Source organism: Nelusetta ayraudi, unplaced genomic scaffold (genome assembly GCF_046127955.1).
Source record: "Nelusetta ayraudi isolate G7.1 ecotype Tasmania unplaced genomic scaffold, CSIRO-AGI_Nayr_v1 ptg000011l, whole genome shotgun sequence".
In the NCBI taxonomy this organism is placed as follows: domain Eukaryota; kingdom Metazoa; phylum Chordata; class Actinopteri; order Tetraodontiformes; family Monacanthidae; genus Nelusetta; species Nelusetta ayraudi.
In genome coordinates, this window is record NW_027466061.1 from 26,944,683 (window position 1) to 26,962,500 (window position 17,818).

General features: G+C 49.3%; 1 protein-coding gene across 8 annotated transcripts in view; it reads left to right on the forward strand.

Annotated features, from left to right (window-relative positions):
* rnf220a (ring finger protein 220a) overlaps window positions 1-17,818 on the forward strand; it is a 152,003-nt gene that overhangs the window by 74,260 nt on the left and 59,925 nt on the right. For 4 of the 8 annotated variants that reach the window (XM_076022296.1, XM_076022301.1, XM_076022298.1 and 1 more), the window contains exon 3: window positions 8,429-8,509. The exons of the other annotated variants lie outside the window; for them this stretch is intronic. In XM_076022296.1, coding sequence (XP_075878411.1) covers window positions 8,429-8,509 — 81 coding nt within the window. The remainder of the gene's footprint in view (window positions 1-8,428; window positions 8,510-17,818) is intronic. 8 annotated transcript variants of the gene reach the window in all.

The window sequence follows — 17,818 nt, forward strand, 5'->3', positions numbered from 1 at the left end:
CCGTGACTTGAATCGGAGCGCTTCAAGGTAAAAGAAGATGACGGATGAAGACCCAAGATAATCATTCCTCTTCCTCTGTCTAGACTTTAGCCTTTTTCAGCCTTTCTATCGTCCGTGCACCGCCCCCTGCAGGCTCAGCAAGCACCTCACGCGATTTCACATCGAGCCCAACTCGATATCGTCTGCGTACGCGGCCGTTAACGCCAACTTTCCGATTGTGCTCCTCTGCTTTATGGTGTACTGAGTGAAAGATAATAGCCGGTCTGTCCATGAGGACACTTTGCATCGTTGTCTTCCTCCATGGATCCTAATGGCTGATGATTACCCCATGGTGACAGCGCCTGTGTCTGCTCGTCAAACGGAGAGTGCACTTCTGTGTGCCGTTGGCTCAGAGGTGGAACTTGTGGACGTAAACTATAAACAGCCGTTTACAGCCAGGCTGTTATTTATCCCTTGTATTGACATGTTTTCCTATTGGCGTATAATTTAAACAGACAGATTGGTCGGACGGTCATCGTCTCTGCAAGCCACCGACATGGCACGAGTCGAGAAATGCAATCGTGTCATTTATGGATATAATGTTGTCGGCCAAAAAGTGTCTCTTTGGCATTGTCAGTGTACGCCGGTTGCAAGTTACGATTTTCACCCGCAGTGAGGCAAAGTGGAGGGAAGTGGGAACAACATGAATGTTCTCCCATGATTGCTTTCGCTCCACTTGCCCATAGAGATCTAGAAAGTCAAGCAAAATGAAAGTGCTGAATGAATGAATGCCGGAAGCAGCAAGCAGAAAACTGGGTAGCAGAAGCAGCAGTGGTAGTTTGTGAACTTCCAAGGTCCTCCATTCAGTTTGAATTATATCACCTGGAAGCATTTTTGGAGAAAGGTTGGTGATTGATAAACAATATCTAGACACTTCTAAACTAAAACAAATGCGCTTCTTTTACCCTTTACGATAGAATTCCCCCGTCCATGCCTGGTTTTGTTTTGGCCCAAAATAACAGAGGTGCTAGAAGAAACATCGGAAGGACCCAAAGAGGGAAGAAGAAGAGAGGAAGGAGGGGAAAAAAAGCTTCTGATGCTGGTTAATTATTGGGCCTCATAATAGTTCTCAGTGTTTTAGGGCGAATGTTATGGCCATGTAACGAAGGCCTTGATTACTTTATTAGCCTCTTCAAGTCGTTTGGCTAGCGCTTACCGATGTGACCCCATCCTGAAGACCCTTGACGGCGTCAAGCAGCAGCATCGCCTCACCTTCTCCATCTCCCCCACCTCTCCTCCCCTCTTCCGCTACGTAACCCTACTTCGACACCCCCCCCCCACCCCTCCCCCCCTCCCACTTCCAGCAGCGCCGCCGTGATGATGAAATCAAATTAGGTGGACTGGATGGGCCTAAATCACGGCTCACGTTGCGGGCCGTGACATAAAGAATGGCCGGGACGAGGTTACCCAGAGTTCACGGCAGATAATGAAAGAGACAGGAAGGTAATAGCATGACGGAGTGGTGGGGTTCAGTGTATGGGCGGGGAGGAGGGGGGGGTTCATTTGGAGGGTACCTCACTATATGACCACTCCATCTGGCGAGGGACACTCCTTCACCTCCTCTTCTCCGTTCTCCACCTTTTCTCTCAGGTCCCACCCCCACCCCCTCTCCCACTGTCTCTTTTTTATACATCCACCCCCACCACCACCCCCCACTCCGTCTTGATAGTGCTAAAGGTTTCACACTCAATTAAGTAAAGTATCGCCTAAAAGGGAGTCCCGCTGCTGTTATCAGGAGACATTCACTTAGTACTTGGGTGATGGTTAGCCACTCCCATAATGGAATATCTCCTCCAAGTCTATTTGTTAGAAAACCTGCCAACTCCACTTTTGTCAGTCGGCTCGCTCTCCGACGGCCGCTGACATTGTCGCTCCCCTCCAGACTTGGAGGAAGTGCACCGTGAGGCTGGAGGCCTGTAAACACCGAGTGCGTTTCTGCAATTTTCAGCAAGGTTCAATAATCGGGTGTGAATTTCACCAAACTTTTGCACCGTGAAGAAAGTCGTGAACCAATCAAAGAGACAACAGGCCACCGCCTGATTTTCTGTTTCTCGGCACCAAACTGCTGCTTGACTAGACAGAGATTATGAAAAGATGATCTCCAAGACCACCTAAGTCAAAACATCGCTGTTGGTTAGGCTAGAGCTTAGCCTGATTTGCTAAATCAACTTTGCCTTCAAGGTAGCAGCCAGCATGCAACAATCGGCCACAGACCCAGTTCGGTCTCGTCTGTTGCAAGAGACAAAACATTCAAATGTGTCCTCGGCCGTTAGCAGATGGTAGCTCGCAGGCGCTTCAGTGTGCACGCGTGTTTGTGTGTGTCCTGGTATTCCTAACCGCGCACGACACCTGTCACTGTTTACAGTCTGCACCTCTGTTGTTTTTTCCTCTCATTACTGAATTCCACCGCATGGGGTATCTTGTTCTTGCACACACACACACACACACACACACACACACACACACACACACACACACACACACACACACACACACACACCTCGCCTTTGACAGCCGCCAGCAGTCAGCCTGCTCCGACACAACAACATGGGCTGACCCCTGACACGGTCTGCAGACATCATTCGCTTCTTCTTGCTCCCTAAATGAGGCAGGTAGGCCAAATGAGATCATCGGGGTCACCATGGATTGTGATTGGTCGGGCTGCTGCCAAACTCTTTGCTGCCTTTCGTTGCACATTTTTTTTCCAACTGTAATAGTTTGATTGCATCGTTTCAGGGCAGATTCTCTCATATGTTCTGCCTTGCAAGAGTCTGTGATGACTTTTCTTTTTTACAGTGTACGTACGGCAGTGTATAAAGCCTTGCATTCAATAGATATGTGGAACATTGTGCATATTTGTTTAGAGGCGACAGTGGATGGATTCTTTCCTCCATATTTTATGCAGTTTTATTTCTGTTTTTTTTAATCTTAGACTCAGTTCATCTTCAATCATTTGAAAAAAATTTTAGCTCTGCAGAAAAAGGGATAACAAACCAAAACAAGGTGGTCCCAGCAGATGGCAGATCCAACACCTGGCTGGGACAGGTAATAGTGTAATTTGTGACATCACAAAGGGCTGATTTCCACTACTCATGTTCTCGCACTCACATATTTTTTTTATAAGTGGAACAAGTTAGGGAAGTAAAATCTGGTATTTTCTCATGTGTGGTGTGTTGACAGACCGGATGGAGACTGATTATTACGAGCAAACATTTCTGTGGAGAAAATAACAAGCAGTCCCGATTTAGATTTACAGTCTGCGTCACCTCCAGAGCTCAAGGTTTTATAACTCTCGCTGCCCTCTCCAGCCCTCCCCCAGTTTCCCCCCCTGTGACCTTGAGGCCACCTTCCTCCCCTCCACCAAAACGGGCTTTAATTCTGTAGAGTCCGGGGCGGCCAAACGGAAATAAAAAGCCCATTACGTGTCGCCTGCAGCGGAGGTTTGTTGTCCGGGTTTTATTACAGCAGGAGGGGGGATGAGAGGGCTTGATGCCTTCATTTAGGCCCCTGAGCGGCGGGCGCTGACAGTAGCAGCCCCTGTGGCACCGCTAAAAGACGGCGTGACAGACAGACAGACAGAGAGAGAGAGAGAGAGAGAGACACTGGGTCGGTGCGTGTGGCCGCCTGCCGCCCGGGCTGGCCCGCCGTGGTGGGGCCTCGCTCGTAAAGCTGACAGCGAGACATATGTATGGATCCCCCGTTAAAATTTTACTACTAATCACCGCGGTTTGGCGTGGCTGCACGCTGGCTGGCTGGCTGGCTGTCGAGTCCAACCCGCTCGCTCCCACTGAGTCTACCGTGCGCGCGCACAGACCGACCGGCCGGCAGGAGCTGGAAGTGTTGCAGCTGTATCCTCGTTCTTGGTTTTAGCACCTCCAGCAAACAGTGTTTGTCTATTATTAAACCACAGCTGACTGTCTTGCATCTGGTGTGTTAATTTTAGCCAGGGAGAAGAAATGAAAATTTTCTCAGAAATTCCCCTCATTTAAATTGTCCCTCAAGTTACACTTTGTGCATGTTTGTCATGATTGGTTCTGGCTGCAATCTCGAGAAAGGGCCGGGATGATTTAACTGGACCCAAAAACAGTCAGCAGTGATGCCCACTTCTGCATTTAGCAAAGCCAACAACATGTTTTTGTTAAACAAATCAGATAATCTGCCTTCCTGCGCTCAAAGGAACTTTTTCTGCATGTGGTAACATACGGTGAAATGTTTCAGTTTTCGATACGAGTGGTCAGTATCTTTGAAAAGAAAAATTGTCACTTTAGTTGGACGAATGCTTCACAGTGAACCTTCCTGTATCCTCCCCCTCCACACTGTGTGCGACTTGCCTGTCTCAGGTGGCTTGTCAGGGTATAAAGTTCGCCAAGGGGTTGGCAGACCCATAAAAGTTGATGTTGCGTGTCATAAAATCCCTTCCCAGGTTGTGTTGCAACGCTGTCAGGTAGCGCGTCAGAAACGAGGGGGAAGGTGTCGCGGGCAGCCACGAGCTGGTGTTGACTGCCGCGATGGACTGGTTGCCCCGGTCACAGGTACACTCGCTGGAGCGACGTAAATATTTGTTCTGTTGTTGAAACAGAAGAGAATCCCCAAAAATAACCATGGAGAGAAAAAAACCAGATGAAGCATTTTTAACTTCGGGTCCTGCAGTTCCTTCCTCCGTGCCTTCTCCATCGCAGGTGGGCCAAGACTTACCAACAGGTTGAAGGTGATCTAAATCAGCGTCACGAAGGGGGGGCGCCACATGCACCTCCTCAGTGGCCGCGCACGCGCGCGTGTGTGTGATGGCCGGCGCGCGTCAGGTCCGACCATCTGAGTAAATAAACACATCGTTGGTGAGGTCAGCGAGGCAAAGGTGAAGCAGCGGTTGCGATCGATACGCCTTGGGGTGCACGCGCACGTTAGCAGGTGCAAGGCGGCGGCTGCGACGCCTCCTCCCGCAGCCTCTCCCCAGCCGCTAACTCCGTTACCCCACTTGTTAGCCACTAAAGGCTGACCCCGTACTCAGGCAAACAGTGACGGCCGGAGCTGATAGAAGCGGCGGGCTAATGGGCTGTAATGAGAGGTGACCAGAGAGGGGAGCGTCTTCAGCGCCTCGCCCAGGGGACCCGGGACTCACTAGATGGTGCGTGGCTGTGTGTGTGTGTGTGTGTCTCCATGTGTGTGTGGGGGTGCACCGTGGGTGACCCCGTTACAACACCGACGTGTCTGTCCTAATGTCATTAGCTGAGGGCACTTTGAGGTCAGCCTGGTGAACGTGGAGGATCCGCAGCTACTGTCGAACCTGAAGGGCGAATCAGAAAGATGCCGTTCTGGTTATTAAATACACTGGTCCTGATGAAATCTGTTTTATTGTATCCAATTTCTGCTATCCACATGAGTATTGACTCCAATCGACGTCATGCCGACAGACTCAGATGCCGACGAATCATTTGAAATCTGGTTGGCTCAACATTTGCTGCTTTTGGTTGCTTGTTTTTTTTCCCATCATCGCATGCAGCTGCTTTGTCGGTGATCCAACAGATGAATGCCCCCAACGCCTCCCCCGAACAATTTAATTTTCTTAAAGAACAATAACTGAATTCCCATCAAATGATGGCCAATTCAATGTCTTTAACAATGGGTTTAACAAAGGTTTTATTGGCCAATTGCGTGATTCCTTTGGCGACTCTAAAAATTTTAAATCGAACGTAATCAGACATTTTGCAAGAGCGTCGAGACGACGCCCTTAAAAATAAAAAATATGTTCGCACACCTCATGATCTCATCGGTTTCCTTGGACAAAAATGTCTCTTGAACAAATGAATTTTATAGCCGTCTACTGACTTTGGCCCCGCTGCACAGTGCAGTGGTAAAAGAGAGAACTGGACGATGTCGTCACGGCTGAGAACGTATCTGCCGGGGGGATTTATCCATCCACCGCCGTCCTCAAATAGTAACCGATGATTATGGTCTGTCCGTCATTGTAATGCCTCGAGATTAGATCACCTGCAGCACGTGTTGGCTCAACACCAGCCCTGCTCGCCCGCCTCCCTCCCCGCCTGTCTGTCACCCCCCGCTGAGTCGATAAGCCTCCCATTCTCCTCGTTGGCCTGATATGATCGCTGTCTTCAGAAGCACTCAGGCCACTTTTGCAGAAACCGCTAACTAGCGTTCCAGGCAGCTCTCCACCGTCGGGTCGGGTGGGGGTGGCAAAACAAAACACGCGTGGCCGTCTGCCCACCTAAGTGCGCGGCTGCCGTCGTGACGCGCGCGCGCGTGTGTGTGTGTGTGTGTGTGTGTGTGTGTGTGTGTGTGCGCGCGTGCAGTCGCTCTTGTGCGACGTCTCCTACTCGTCCATCTAGCTGTCGGCGTCTATCGACCAGGGCCATCATGTGTGCTTTGGCCTGAGCCGGGCCGCAGATGCTGCGGGCTATTAGGTGCCCATTGTTTGTTTTGAATGGCAACGGAAACAAAATTGGTCTCATTCTGATCTTGTTGCGGGTAACCCAACCTCCCTCAGTGGCCAGGGGAGGCAAAAACCAATCCTAATTCGCTTACTCCGCCCCGGCGGTGGCTTTTCTAATGCTTTTTGAGGGATGAAAATATGGCAACATGCAATAAGTGTCAACAGTGCCGAGGTCTTAAAAGCGAGCGAGGCAGACAGATGGATGGGCAGATAGAGGTAGATGTGTTGGAGGAACATCTTTTCATTCATTGGTGTAAGTTCTTCGGCGTCTCTTGCGCTGCCCGTTAGTTTGCCGCCCCCTCAAGCTTTTCAGTCTGATCTCTGACCGACTTTTACGCCACGTGGCAAAGTGACCCCGGTGTTTTAAAACCCCAACTCGACTCTAAAGAAGAAGGGAATATTGCCAGACTGAGACCAGCGTCTCCTTCAGATGTGGGAATAAATTGGATATGAATCAGATTTCCACCCGTGTGTCTAAGCGGACAAGTCCAGCTTTTAAAATTGGACGTCAAAAAGAAACTACAGTTCATTTGTTACTCATCAATAAGTCTAAAGAGTTATGAGCCAATGTGGGCCAACTTGGAAACATGAATGCATTGCACACACTATCAAATAAAACGTAGATTCTGCAATTCCGACTTTGGCAGGGTCCAGCTTTAGTTTTGTCCTGTTGGCACGTGTGGGTGGCTTCGAGTGCAAACACAGTGTATTAATGCAGATATGAGTCAGTAGATAAAAGCAGTCGTAAAACTGCTTGTCGGCAACAGATCGAGCCGTGCCGTGCTAATTTGGCCCTGATTTATTTACCACTAGAAATGGACTTTCAAGAATCGGTCAAAACTTTGGAGTTGGAGTTTGTCCCACTCGCTGACCTTTGCGGAACCACCTCAACATACAGTATGTTATGCTGTTCATCCTGCCAGCCAGCTCAGTATGTTCTGGCTCCCGGTGTTCAATACTCACAGCCACTCCGGGCCTCGGCCAGCGCGTCGGCCTCAGCCCTGCTCAGCCCTCTGCTCAGAGCCCGGCAGCGCGCAGACAACCCTCATGGACCGAAGCCCTGGAGGGAAAGACGATCTGCCCACAGCGGCCAAACCCTGCCCTCTCATCTGCCCTTCACACACACACACACACACACACACACACACTGCCGTCTCCTCTGTTATGATGCCTCTTGACCTCTAACACAAAAGCCGCCCTGGCAGATTAGTTTACAAGTGGCCGAGGGACTGGGAGGTTTCAGATCTTAACCCCAACAATTTTCTGCATTGATTATGAAGATTCATCTTTTTTCCCCGTCTCCTGGTGTCTTGCAACCATTCGCAAACTACAAACATACATGAAATTGTTTTAAAGCACACCGTTTTGTTTCTACCTCAACCTCTAAATCACCAAAATAGCAAAAACAAGCACACCTGATTAAAGCAGTGCCACCAGCTGGCCTGCTACACCACTGTGGCGCGACCTGGCCTACACCCTCTCGTTAGAACATGCCCATCCGATGATCCCTTGCTCCGCTACTCTGGTGAGAGTAGTTGGGCAGCAAGGCTCCAGTAGGGCCGACAGAAGGTGCAGGTTTTGCCTTTAAGCGAGGAGTGTGCACTCTGGAGAGGGTGCCTGCCGCTCAAATACCAAGTCAGCCGACTGTTTGATGGTGGGAAAACTTCACAGTGCTGCAAGTATCTCAAGACAGAAATATGGAGCCTTTTGGGACATCAGACCAGGGACAACAGTCAGAATCTGCACATTTTTGTAACCAATTTTGCTTCATTACTAATCCATACATTAACGAAAACAAAAAAAACAAGACAATTTATGCTCCCAAGTTGAGCAGACTTCATCAGCAGGTCAGTCGTAGATTTTAAAGGAGTGAAACATAATTCAAGTTTGACATATATCACCCCTTAATGATCCACGTCCCTGCCCTCTTTGTCTGTGTAGGGAATCGTCTCTCTTCCCCCAGTGGTTGCAAATGTGGTTCCGCACTGACCTGTGAAACGCAAACAAACTCAACTTCATACCGTAAGTGCACACTTCTTTACTGCCAAGAGTAGTGCTATTAATCCCTAAATGCACATGCTCTCACCTCCAACCAGCGTATACATCTGTGCATCACACACACACACACACACACACACACACACACACACTCAGTGGGATGTTAGCGATGATAAGTGGTCAGTAAGTAACAGCCCGGCGGTCAGGCAGCCAGCTGCTGGCTCCGCTTGTTTACATGCCATCTGATTACCCTCATTTTAAATGCACGCCGGCTGATAAATAGCCGCCCCCTTCCCACAGCACCACCGCCACCTCCACCTGCCCCCCACCACCCTCCTCTATTGTCAGCCACTGCAGGCCAGTCAGAGCCGTAATACCTTTTTGATTATTCAATAAATAACCCATAATTCGACATTGATTGGAGCCATGAATGGGCTTTTGCGGGGACGAGGAGGAGGAGGAGGAGGAGGAGGAGGAAGAATGGTTAAGGTGGTCGAGGGTGAGGATTGGGGGGTGGTGGTCGGGGGGGGGGGGTATCGACCAGTGTTGGTCAGCGCTTCGATGACCACTGGTCATAGGGGTCAAACACACACATCCGCTTTTGTGTGTGTGTGTAGGTGCAAATAGTTCTAGCCATCCTTTAATGTGATCAGGCTGAGGGTCATTAGTTCAACCTCATTGCTTATTGTCCAAACAAAGATGTCCGTGACTAATGGGTGCCACTTAATAATTTGCCTGATAGATGAACCAGAGTTTTTTTGCTCGCTTTCCTCTCACTGTCGTCTCGCTTTGCGAAGGTTGATTGTGACATTTTGGCAAGAAAAAGTCTAGAAAACTGATCAAAAGGCAAACTGGTTGACCAATCGGCTCCTCAGGATTGCCCCCCCCCCCCCCCCCCAGCCCACTCCCTCCTCCTGCACCACCACCACAGTTTGGTCACGTTTGTTAGCCTTAGGTCCATTATGTTAACCACCTTGATGAACATTGATTGCTAATTCCTATCTCCGCTTCCGGCGATGTGACCTCGCTTCATCGCCTCCAAAAAAAAAAAAGAAATGCCAATGTAGCCTCACTGGCAAATTATCCCGACTGCTTTTGGCCAACGCCTGGCCGTGACATGGTTAGTATGGAACATATTGAAACCTGGCCAACCCAAATGGATTATTCCCTCCTCCTAAGTAGGATGGATTTTACGGTGCTTGCCTGATCACTATCTGAAACCCGCTAATCGTTTGCGCGCGTGTGTGTGTGTGTGTGTGTGTGTGTGTGTGTGTGTGTGTGTGCGTGTGCGCGCACGTGCTTCTGAGCCCTGCTGCCTTGATGTTGCCATTGAAGTGTCCCTGGCGTTGTACTTATTGGACTTCCCTGATGTTAGTTATTGGAATATTGATCAGGGAGAATGTTTAGCTTTCACTCTTCTTTGGTTTCATTTATATGCTCACACAGCTGACGCCCGCTTCACACAGCAGTACAAGCTGCAGATGTGGTGGTACATGAGGGACCGGGATCAAATCAAACTCTCAATCAATGTTTGGTGGGGAGGGGAGGGGGAGAGAAGAAGAGTCAAAGATTTTTTTGTTCTTTCTCTGGGATTTCGCACACAAAGTCCCACATATCTTACGGGAGATTGTGTGAACAAAAATCAATGGTGTTAAATCTTCGAATATCAACACACTATATAGATACCATCCTTCACAGTGTGTTTCATGCCAGAAGCTTTTGAAGTAAGGACTGTAATTCAACATCACCTTTCATTTATCAATGACTCCTCTCCTGTGATCAGACTCAGTCAAATCAGTTACTTGTGAAGATGAGCCGCTCAGGATGCACACACACACACACACACACACACACACAGCAGAACAAGCTCACACCGTCATCGCCACTTATCCAGCAGTGGATGACTTCAAAAGGGGGGAAAGAAAAAAAATCAAGTGAGTGAGACGCAGCCGTCCAGGTTGCCGAGTCACCGCCTGAGTGAGTCCTGCTTTTACAACAGTTGCATTGCCAGTCGGTTTCCTATTAAATACCCTCTCCCAATTGCCCATTATTCGCCCCAATAAAACCAGTGCAGACTTTTTACCGGCCCGCGTCTTTTTGTTTCGCAAAACACGTTTCGGCTAAATGCCACTCTGCGAGAGGGAGCGGGCGAGGGGGAAAGGCAACTTAATGAAGTGAAACGTTTGATGTTGTAAATAAAAAACAGGCCAGCGGTGGGTGAGAGGCTGCGGGGCTAACGGACTTGGTTGGGTGGTAGGTGTGGAGTTGCAGATTTCTTTTACAAAGGCCACAATTTATAATAAAGGAAGGAGGGAAAGAGAGCAAACTTCTCAGAAACGATGCCAAGAGAAGGCTGGATGCCTCGCCCCGGGCGCTCGCATTACTGCTGGGGCTTATTATGCAATTACAGCAAGGTAAAATCCATTGCCAAGCGCCTCATCTGAGTGGGTGGGTGCGTAATTGTGTGCGTTTGCATCCGCGCGCTTTGCGTGCGTCATACCTCATACCTCCGTGCGCTTATAGCTTTCAGTCCGGGCCGACCGCAATGATCTGCTAATTCAAACCTGCAGCGCGGGATACGGCGGAGCGACGGCCGCTGGTGGGGGGAAGAAAAGTTGGTTGGAGGGAGATTGACGTTAAATGAAAATAAGAGGGGGAAATAACGGGAAAGACAGGGGCAGTAAAGTTGAAGAGGAAAGAGGGCAGGAGGAGAGGAGGAAAGCAAAGGAACGAGAACACATGATTATGAAGGTTAAACAATGGCAGCGGCCATTACGCTTCACTTTCAATGGGACGGAAGAGAGAAATCACCTCCCATTTATAATTCATATCCTCAATTACCACTAATAAAGTGGCAGGAATGGGCCCAGCCTGGGGAACGGCGCAGGCACAATTACATGTAGTATAGCCTGGCATTAACATTTTCTATTTGAACATTTTTCAGCCTCAATTTCTCCCCGAGTTAATAAGAGCGATGATCCCTCCTTGACTTTTTCATGAAATTATTGTATGGTTATAATATTCCAATCTATTAGCCACCGTCGCCCCCACCCCCACCCCTCCCCGGTAATGTATTCTACCATTTAATAGCCTGACCTGGCGGGATGGAGGAACAGTCAGGGAGGCGAGGAGAGGGAACATGACATTGATGAGAGGAGCCGCTCTTGTAGTTTTGACCCCGGAGGAGGTGAGACAAAGGTCCGATACATCCCGGGCAGCGTTTGAATTGAGGTCTCTGGCGAGGCCACGCCTGTCATCTCCCGAGCTTTCTGGGAAAGGGTGGCCTTTTTTCAGCACCCTGCAGCGGGGGGGACAGCTACACCGCCGCTGGTTGACGCCGATGGAAGCGTCTTGCACACCTGGACTGGACACCACTGGACTGAAAACATCAAGGCCATTAAGTTGTCCATTGAAGTTGCTGACGTCGTCGTACACAGACGTCAGAATCCAGATCAGCTGATCGAACTTTGGTGCCTGTTCCGAGGAGGACCCCTGCAAGACAGATTGTAGACGCATTGATAGAAATGGCAAAAAAAGCAGCGTGCAGTCTTCACCAGTGAGGAACACGCGCAACGATAGCGCGTGGCTGCATTCCAGCCCTGTGTTGCGCCACGATGCCGTCGGCCGCTGCCCTCTGCTGACTGAAACCCGCCGGCCCCTCGCGCCCCCTTCATCCAGCCCCGCCGCCTCCTGCCGTTTCACCGCCCGCTCGCACCTCCCTTTCATCCCAGCCACATAAAATGCCATAAGTATTCTGCAAACCCACCCGCCTGCATTTTATATAAAAATAACAAAGCGTGCAGAGCTCGTAAAACCCTGCAGGACTTACCACAGTCCAGAAAGTCCTTATTGAGGAGGCGGCGACGAGGGAGCCATCCAAAAAAAGGTTATGGGATGGAAGTGAATGGAAACGGTGATGAGCCGAGGGCGGAGCCACGGTTAATTCCCAAAGAATCGCGCCGTCCGTCCTCGGGCCGTTTTTTTTTATTTTTTTTTTTTTTTTCCTTCTTCTCCCGCCGAGGCAGCTCGTCATTGGACGCGCCTCCGGTCGGGATTTCTGCTGCACAATCACAATCACACGAACGCACAAAGGGGTGTCGCAGAAGCCCAGCAGACTGAGAAATAGCCCCTATCTCTCTTCCAACAGGCATTCGCTCCCACAGACGACACACACACACACACACACACACACACACACACACACACACACACACACACACTTGCCATGTGGCTACTAGCTAAGAGCCAGCTGTTCACTTTCCACTTCACAACACCGTGGGCTAACGACTGTTAATCCTCCGTAGCTTTTTCCTCAAAGGAACCAAGGCAGCAGCCATGATCTAACTCCTATTGAATTCCAATTACCCTCCATCGGGATTTCACAACAAGAGCGCCCTCTGTCACCAGAAAGCCGCCGCCCCAGATAACGCCAGCGCCTGGGCTCCCTCCTGGCCGTGCCGCCGTGATGATGAGAACAGGCCGCCGCCCCCGCAGGCCCATGACATCAGCAACACATGTTTGTTGTTATTTACTTTTTTTACGGCGGGAATTTAATTGCGCTTGGGCGACTCGAAGCTTAAAATGCACACTGTTGCATTTTATTTATTTTTTTCAGCAACAGTTGCATCCATGACTGGATCTGCCCCGCCCCTTTCTTTTCTCAGCCGGGCAGGTCCGGCCCTTTGTGCCAAGCAGGCTCCCTTGTAAAAGAGCAGCTTCAATGAATGGAGGCCCAGCAGGGAGCCAGTCGGCCTCCAGAGAGCCCCTCCCCTCCCCCCCTTCCCTGTTCAGAAACTCTCTCTGTCTCTCACTCACACACGTGCGCTCATGCTCTCCCTCTAGCTATTCCCTTTTCCCCTCGTGCACTCTTGCTCTCCTGGTCGGCGTTCAAGTAACTTTATAGCCGTGTATCACGAGCAATTTCACCGAGTGCGAAAAATGGCCAAAGAAGGACGCCTTTATACGAAATAAAGAAAGAAAGAAATAACGGGACGATAAATTTCACGGTTCAAAAACACGTTGCAATCCAACAGCCCATAACCATCTCTGTTTACAACACTGCTAACAGCTCCAGCGGCTAAATAAGTTGCCTTAGAACGTGGACTTTCATGCCACGCAGCTCCTTTTTCTCCCCGCCTTGCCCCGAACAATCTGGTTTGATTTTTTTCTTCTTTTTTTTTTTAAGCCCCGTGAAGTAGAGAATTCCAGTCTTTCAGAGAACAGGCAGTAAAACAATGGGAGGCTATGGAGACTATAGACTGCAGGGGTGAAAAGGCTGCTGCCGTGGCAGGATCAAGCCAGTGCACAAGCCGTGTGGAGCCTGGAGAAACATTTCCTTTCAAGGAATTTGATGTAAAATCATTAAATGTTGTTTTTGTTTTTTTGTCCTTAAAAAAAAAAAAAAAAAAAAAAAAAAAAAACACACAGTTCAAGGTTTTGCAGAAACCAGGCCAGGGTCTCCGCTGCTCGGGAAAACGCTGCATTCTGTGTAATGACGTGACCTCAGTAAAACCACACGTTGTTGTCAGCCCACTTGGTCCACGTTACTCCCAGCAGAACGCCGGCGTTGCCGTCGGTCACCTTCTGTATCTTAGCAGTGTTTCTGTGGCGACAGCACAACAAACGGGAACTATAAGGGGCACCAAAATAGCAACGCACCCTGTCCCAAACCAGAGTTCAGCATCTCAGGGAGAACAATAATGCTGGGTTAGCATCACTGGAGGTGGTAAATAGGTGAGACTTTGCTAATTAAAGGAGAAGCAGATCAACTGTTTTCCGAGTGATGACGTTGGTGCCCCATAAAATGAAATGCTGGACGTTGACAATTAACAGATTCTTTACACCGTTGCCATGGTCACCGAGATACTTTTTTTATTTTTTTTTTGTTGTTTTCTGTCCCATGACGGCATCTCTGGTAATGACTGCGGTTGAGGAGAGAAACAGCAGAAGTCAGGGCCCAGTTTAAAGTGGCGCTTAAAGCACGCGGTCGGTCTGGTGTGACTGGAACAGAGGCCAAAGGTGAAATAAAGTTTGTGCGCCACTCTGACTGTGGTTTTGGCACCGTCGTCGCGTTTTCCCTCACGCTTCTTTAAACGACATAATGGAGGAACCGAGTCATGGGATAGTTTATTACCAAATGCATGCGCACGTACACATACACACACAGACACACACAGACACACACACACACGCGTGCATGCCTATGGGACAAAGGCGGACTTCACAACAGGAGTGGTCCAGATCAGAAGGTTTAGTTTGGTTTTTCCAGCTCAGCCTGCTCTGACCAGAGCTTGAATTGCTGCATTTTCAGCCTTTTATTTAGTTTTCCCTTAATTTTTATGACCAAACGTGGTTTTTGTGCATTCCTGCACATTTTTAGACGCAATTATCTAGACAGAGTTTGCAATGCAGCGCATTACATGACACATAAAAGCCGCTTGGAAACTGTTCACCTCTGTATTTTGGAGTAAGAAGTGAGTTTTGCTGGGGGGAGGGAGAGGGGGGGAAGGGGGGGGGGGTTCTTTCTTTTTTTTCGACCAACTCCTTTCCTCGTTCAAGTAGCACCAGGAGTGTTTTATAAATTGCTCTACTGGTGGTCCAGCACATTATCGACCCTCCAGGAATGTTGTGCCCGAATAAATGTTCATATTCCTCCTTAAAAATAGAATTTCGGTCAAATAAAGTTCAGTTTTGTGAGGTTCCCTCCATAATCCCGCTTTTCTTTTCGCTCTCCTTGCTACACATTGTTTCCATTTACACTTTTTATTACGCTGCACTTCTCACCTCTGTGACTGTCACCTTTTAGTGGCTAACTCAATATTTTTTTATTTTTTTTGCGGCGTGACTTTCAACATTCAGCCGGAGCAGCCGCGGCTGCCAGTGTTGGCAGCGAATAGGAAACTTGGAGGAGCAAAAAAGCGTTTTCATCACTTTGTGTCCTGTTTGCTGTCGCTCGAAAACCTTTCGTTTTACTGACGCATGTAAAAGTGAAAGGCCGCGCAGTGCGCGAGGAACCTTTCAACCGTAATAATAACAATTGTGCGGCTCCGGCTTGCTCGTGCCAGGCGTCGTTTTAATATCACAGAGGTGCAAAGTCTGGAAAATAGGCAACGGCGGTTCGACAGAGAGAGCAGAGGGAGCGCTGGGAATAAAGACGGATCTCCTCAGCCAGAAGAGTTCTGATGTTGCTGCTGGGTTTGTTTTTGATAGTCACGGTTATACGTCATGGGCGACATGGTGGCGCTGCCACCTCGTAGCAAGAAGGTCGTGGCCTGGGGCCTTTCTGTGTGGCGTTCTCCCTGTGTCTGCGTGGGTTCTCTCCGGGTTCTCCGGCTTCCTCCCACAGTCCAAAAACGTGCACGTGAACTGCGATGAACTGGTGATTTGTCCAGGGTGTCGCCCCATGGCAGCTGGAATGGGCTTCAGCAGACCCTCTCAACCCTGAGTGTGAGTGCAGGACGGAGTTGGTATTGAAAATGGATGGATGGAGGATTACGCGTCTCAATTTTTAAGGAGACTCAGAATTCTCTGTTAAACAAGGCTTAAAAGACAAGTAGAAGCTGGAGGTGAAGCTGAGGATGGAGGAACGTTGAGCCAGGAGGCGTCAGAAGCTAATTGGACGAGAAGGCGATTGGCTCGTTACGACCGGAGCTGGAAAGCACGAGCGAGGCCTTGTCGACTCTGAGCGAGTCAGCTGGGTGTGTGTGTGTGTGTGTGTGAGTGTGTGTGTGAGTGAGCGTGGCCATCTATCCTCTCAGACATGTTTAATAGGGCTTTGGCTGCGCTGACCGGGGGTGTAAATGTGTCATACTTTATTAGAAATCCCAAAGAAGAGGGCTAACATTAATCACCGGCTCTTGTTTATGAAAGTCATAAATGTTTCACTGAGTGCTTTATTGTTGGCTGCCAGATTTGGAGAAGCATCGCGGCCTCCTCAGTGCACGTGAGTGAGTGAGTGAGTGAGTGAGTGCGTGTGTGTGGGTGTGGGTGTGTGCGTTCGATCACTTGTACGTGATAGGAGGAATTATTTCTTCTTCTTCTCTCTCTCTCTCTCTCTCTCTCTCTCCCTCTCTCTCAGGCTTTTTGTCATGTTGTCAGAAAGTATGACATCACCCTGCCCTTTGACCCACATAGTCAGGAGAGCCCTGATTGGATGATTGGCTTATAGAGGACATCCACATTGACTCCAAACTCAATTCTGCTGATGTCAGGAGCTATTACCAATGACGACATGCGCATGCACGCACGCACACACACACACACACACACACACACACACACACACACACACACACACGCACGCCTCGATGGGACAGGATAGCCAGCGTGTATGTGTGTGTGTGTGTGTACAGTACGTTGTGTGTGCTGGCGCGTGCAGGCATGTTCAGGGTTATATAGGTCAAACGTCTGAAGCTGCAGCGTCTCCTCGGCTGAAATACCAGGCAAAATGTCAAAGTCTGCGGCGGCGCGATCCCTCAGATCGATAGTTCAATTGGACATAAAGGAATGGTTCTTTTCGCTGGGTTAACACACTCCATCATGCGCCAGCCTCTGTCGCGGCCAGTTAGGCGGCGGCGGCGGCGGCGGCGGTGCAAAGAACGTTTGGGGCGGGAACGAGCGGCGACGTGGATTCCAGGGTTTTGTTTTGGTTTTCTTACACCGTGGCAAGAACAGCTAAGGCTGCGGTAAAATGGTGAAATTACGACCTTCAGATACAGTAGATGTAGTTTATTACTCTTTTTCACAGCGTTATGATTTCCTGCCGCACCTCGAGTGAAAATCTGTTTCCAGCACATTGCGGGGGCGTCCCCGTAGAAGTCTGCAGCGGCTGATTGTGACTGAGAAGGGGAGACGGTGGCTTTCTTTGAAATGAAGGAGCAGTTTCTTTATTCACAGTGACGTCCTCCAGAATCAACATTAAAAATGTCTCTGAAAACACGAGTTTTATCCGTATTTACTTACTTGACTGGAATCTCATCCTTGGCTTCTTTTGCCTTCACCGCCCTTTACGCGCATTACAACACATAGGGTACCTCTCCCGGGCCCCTCAGCCAGGTTATGTATGAAGAGCTGAAGCTGTAATGAAGCCGCAGTCAAAAGGTTGACAACTTCACACCAGCATCCAAATTCTCCTCTGGCTTCTGACAAGAAGAGAAGTAAAAACACAGTCAATAAATCAATAATGCAGTGGCCTTATATCTATTGTATACCATGTAAAACTAGCTAACCAGTCCACGTGATGTCGATATCTGCCTTTTTTCAGATGTAGAATTTTCTTTTCCTGCCAACAGCCGATGTCTTTTTGCCACATTTCTTCACTCACATCAGTTGTTT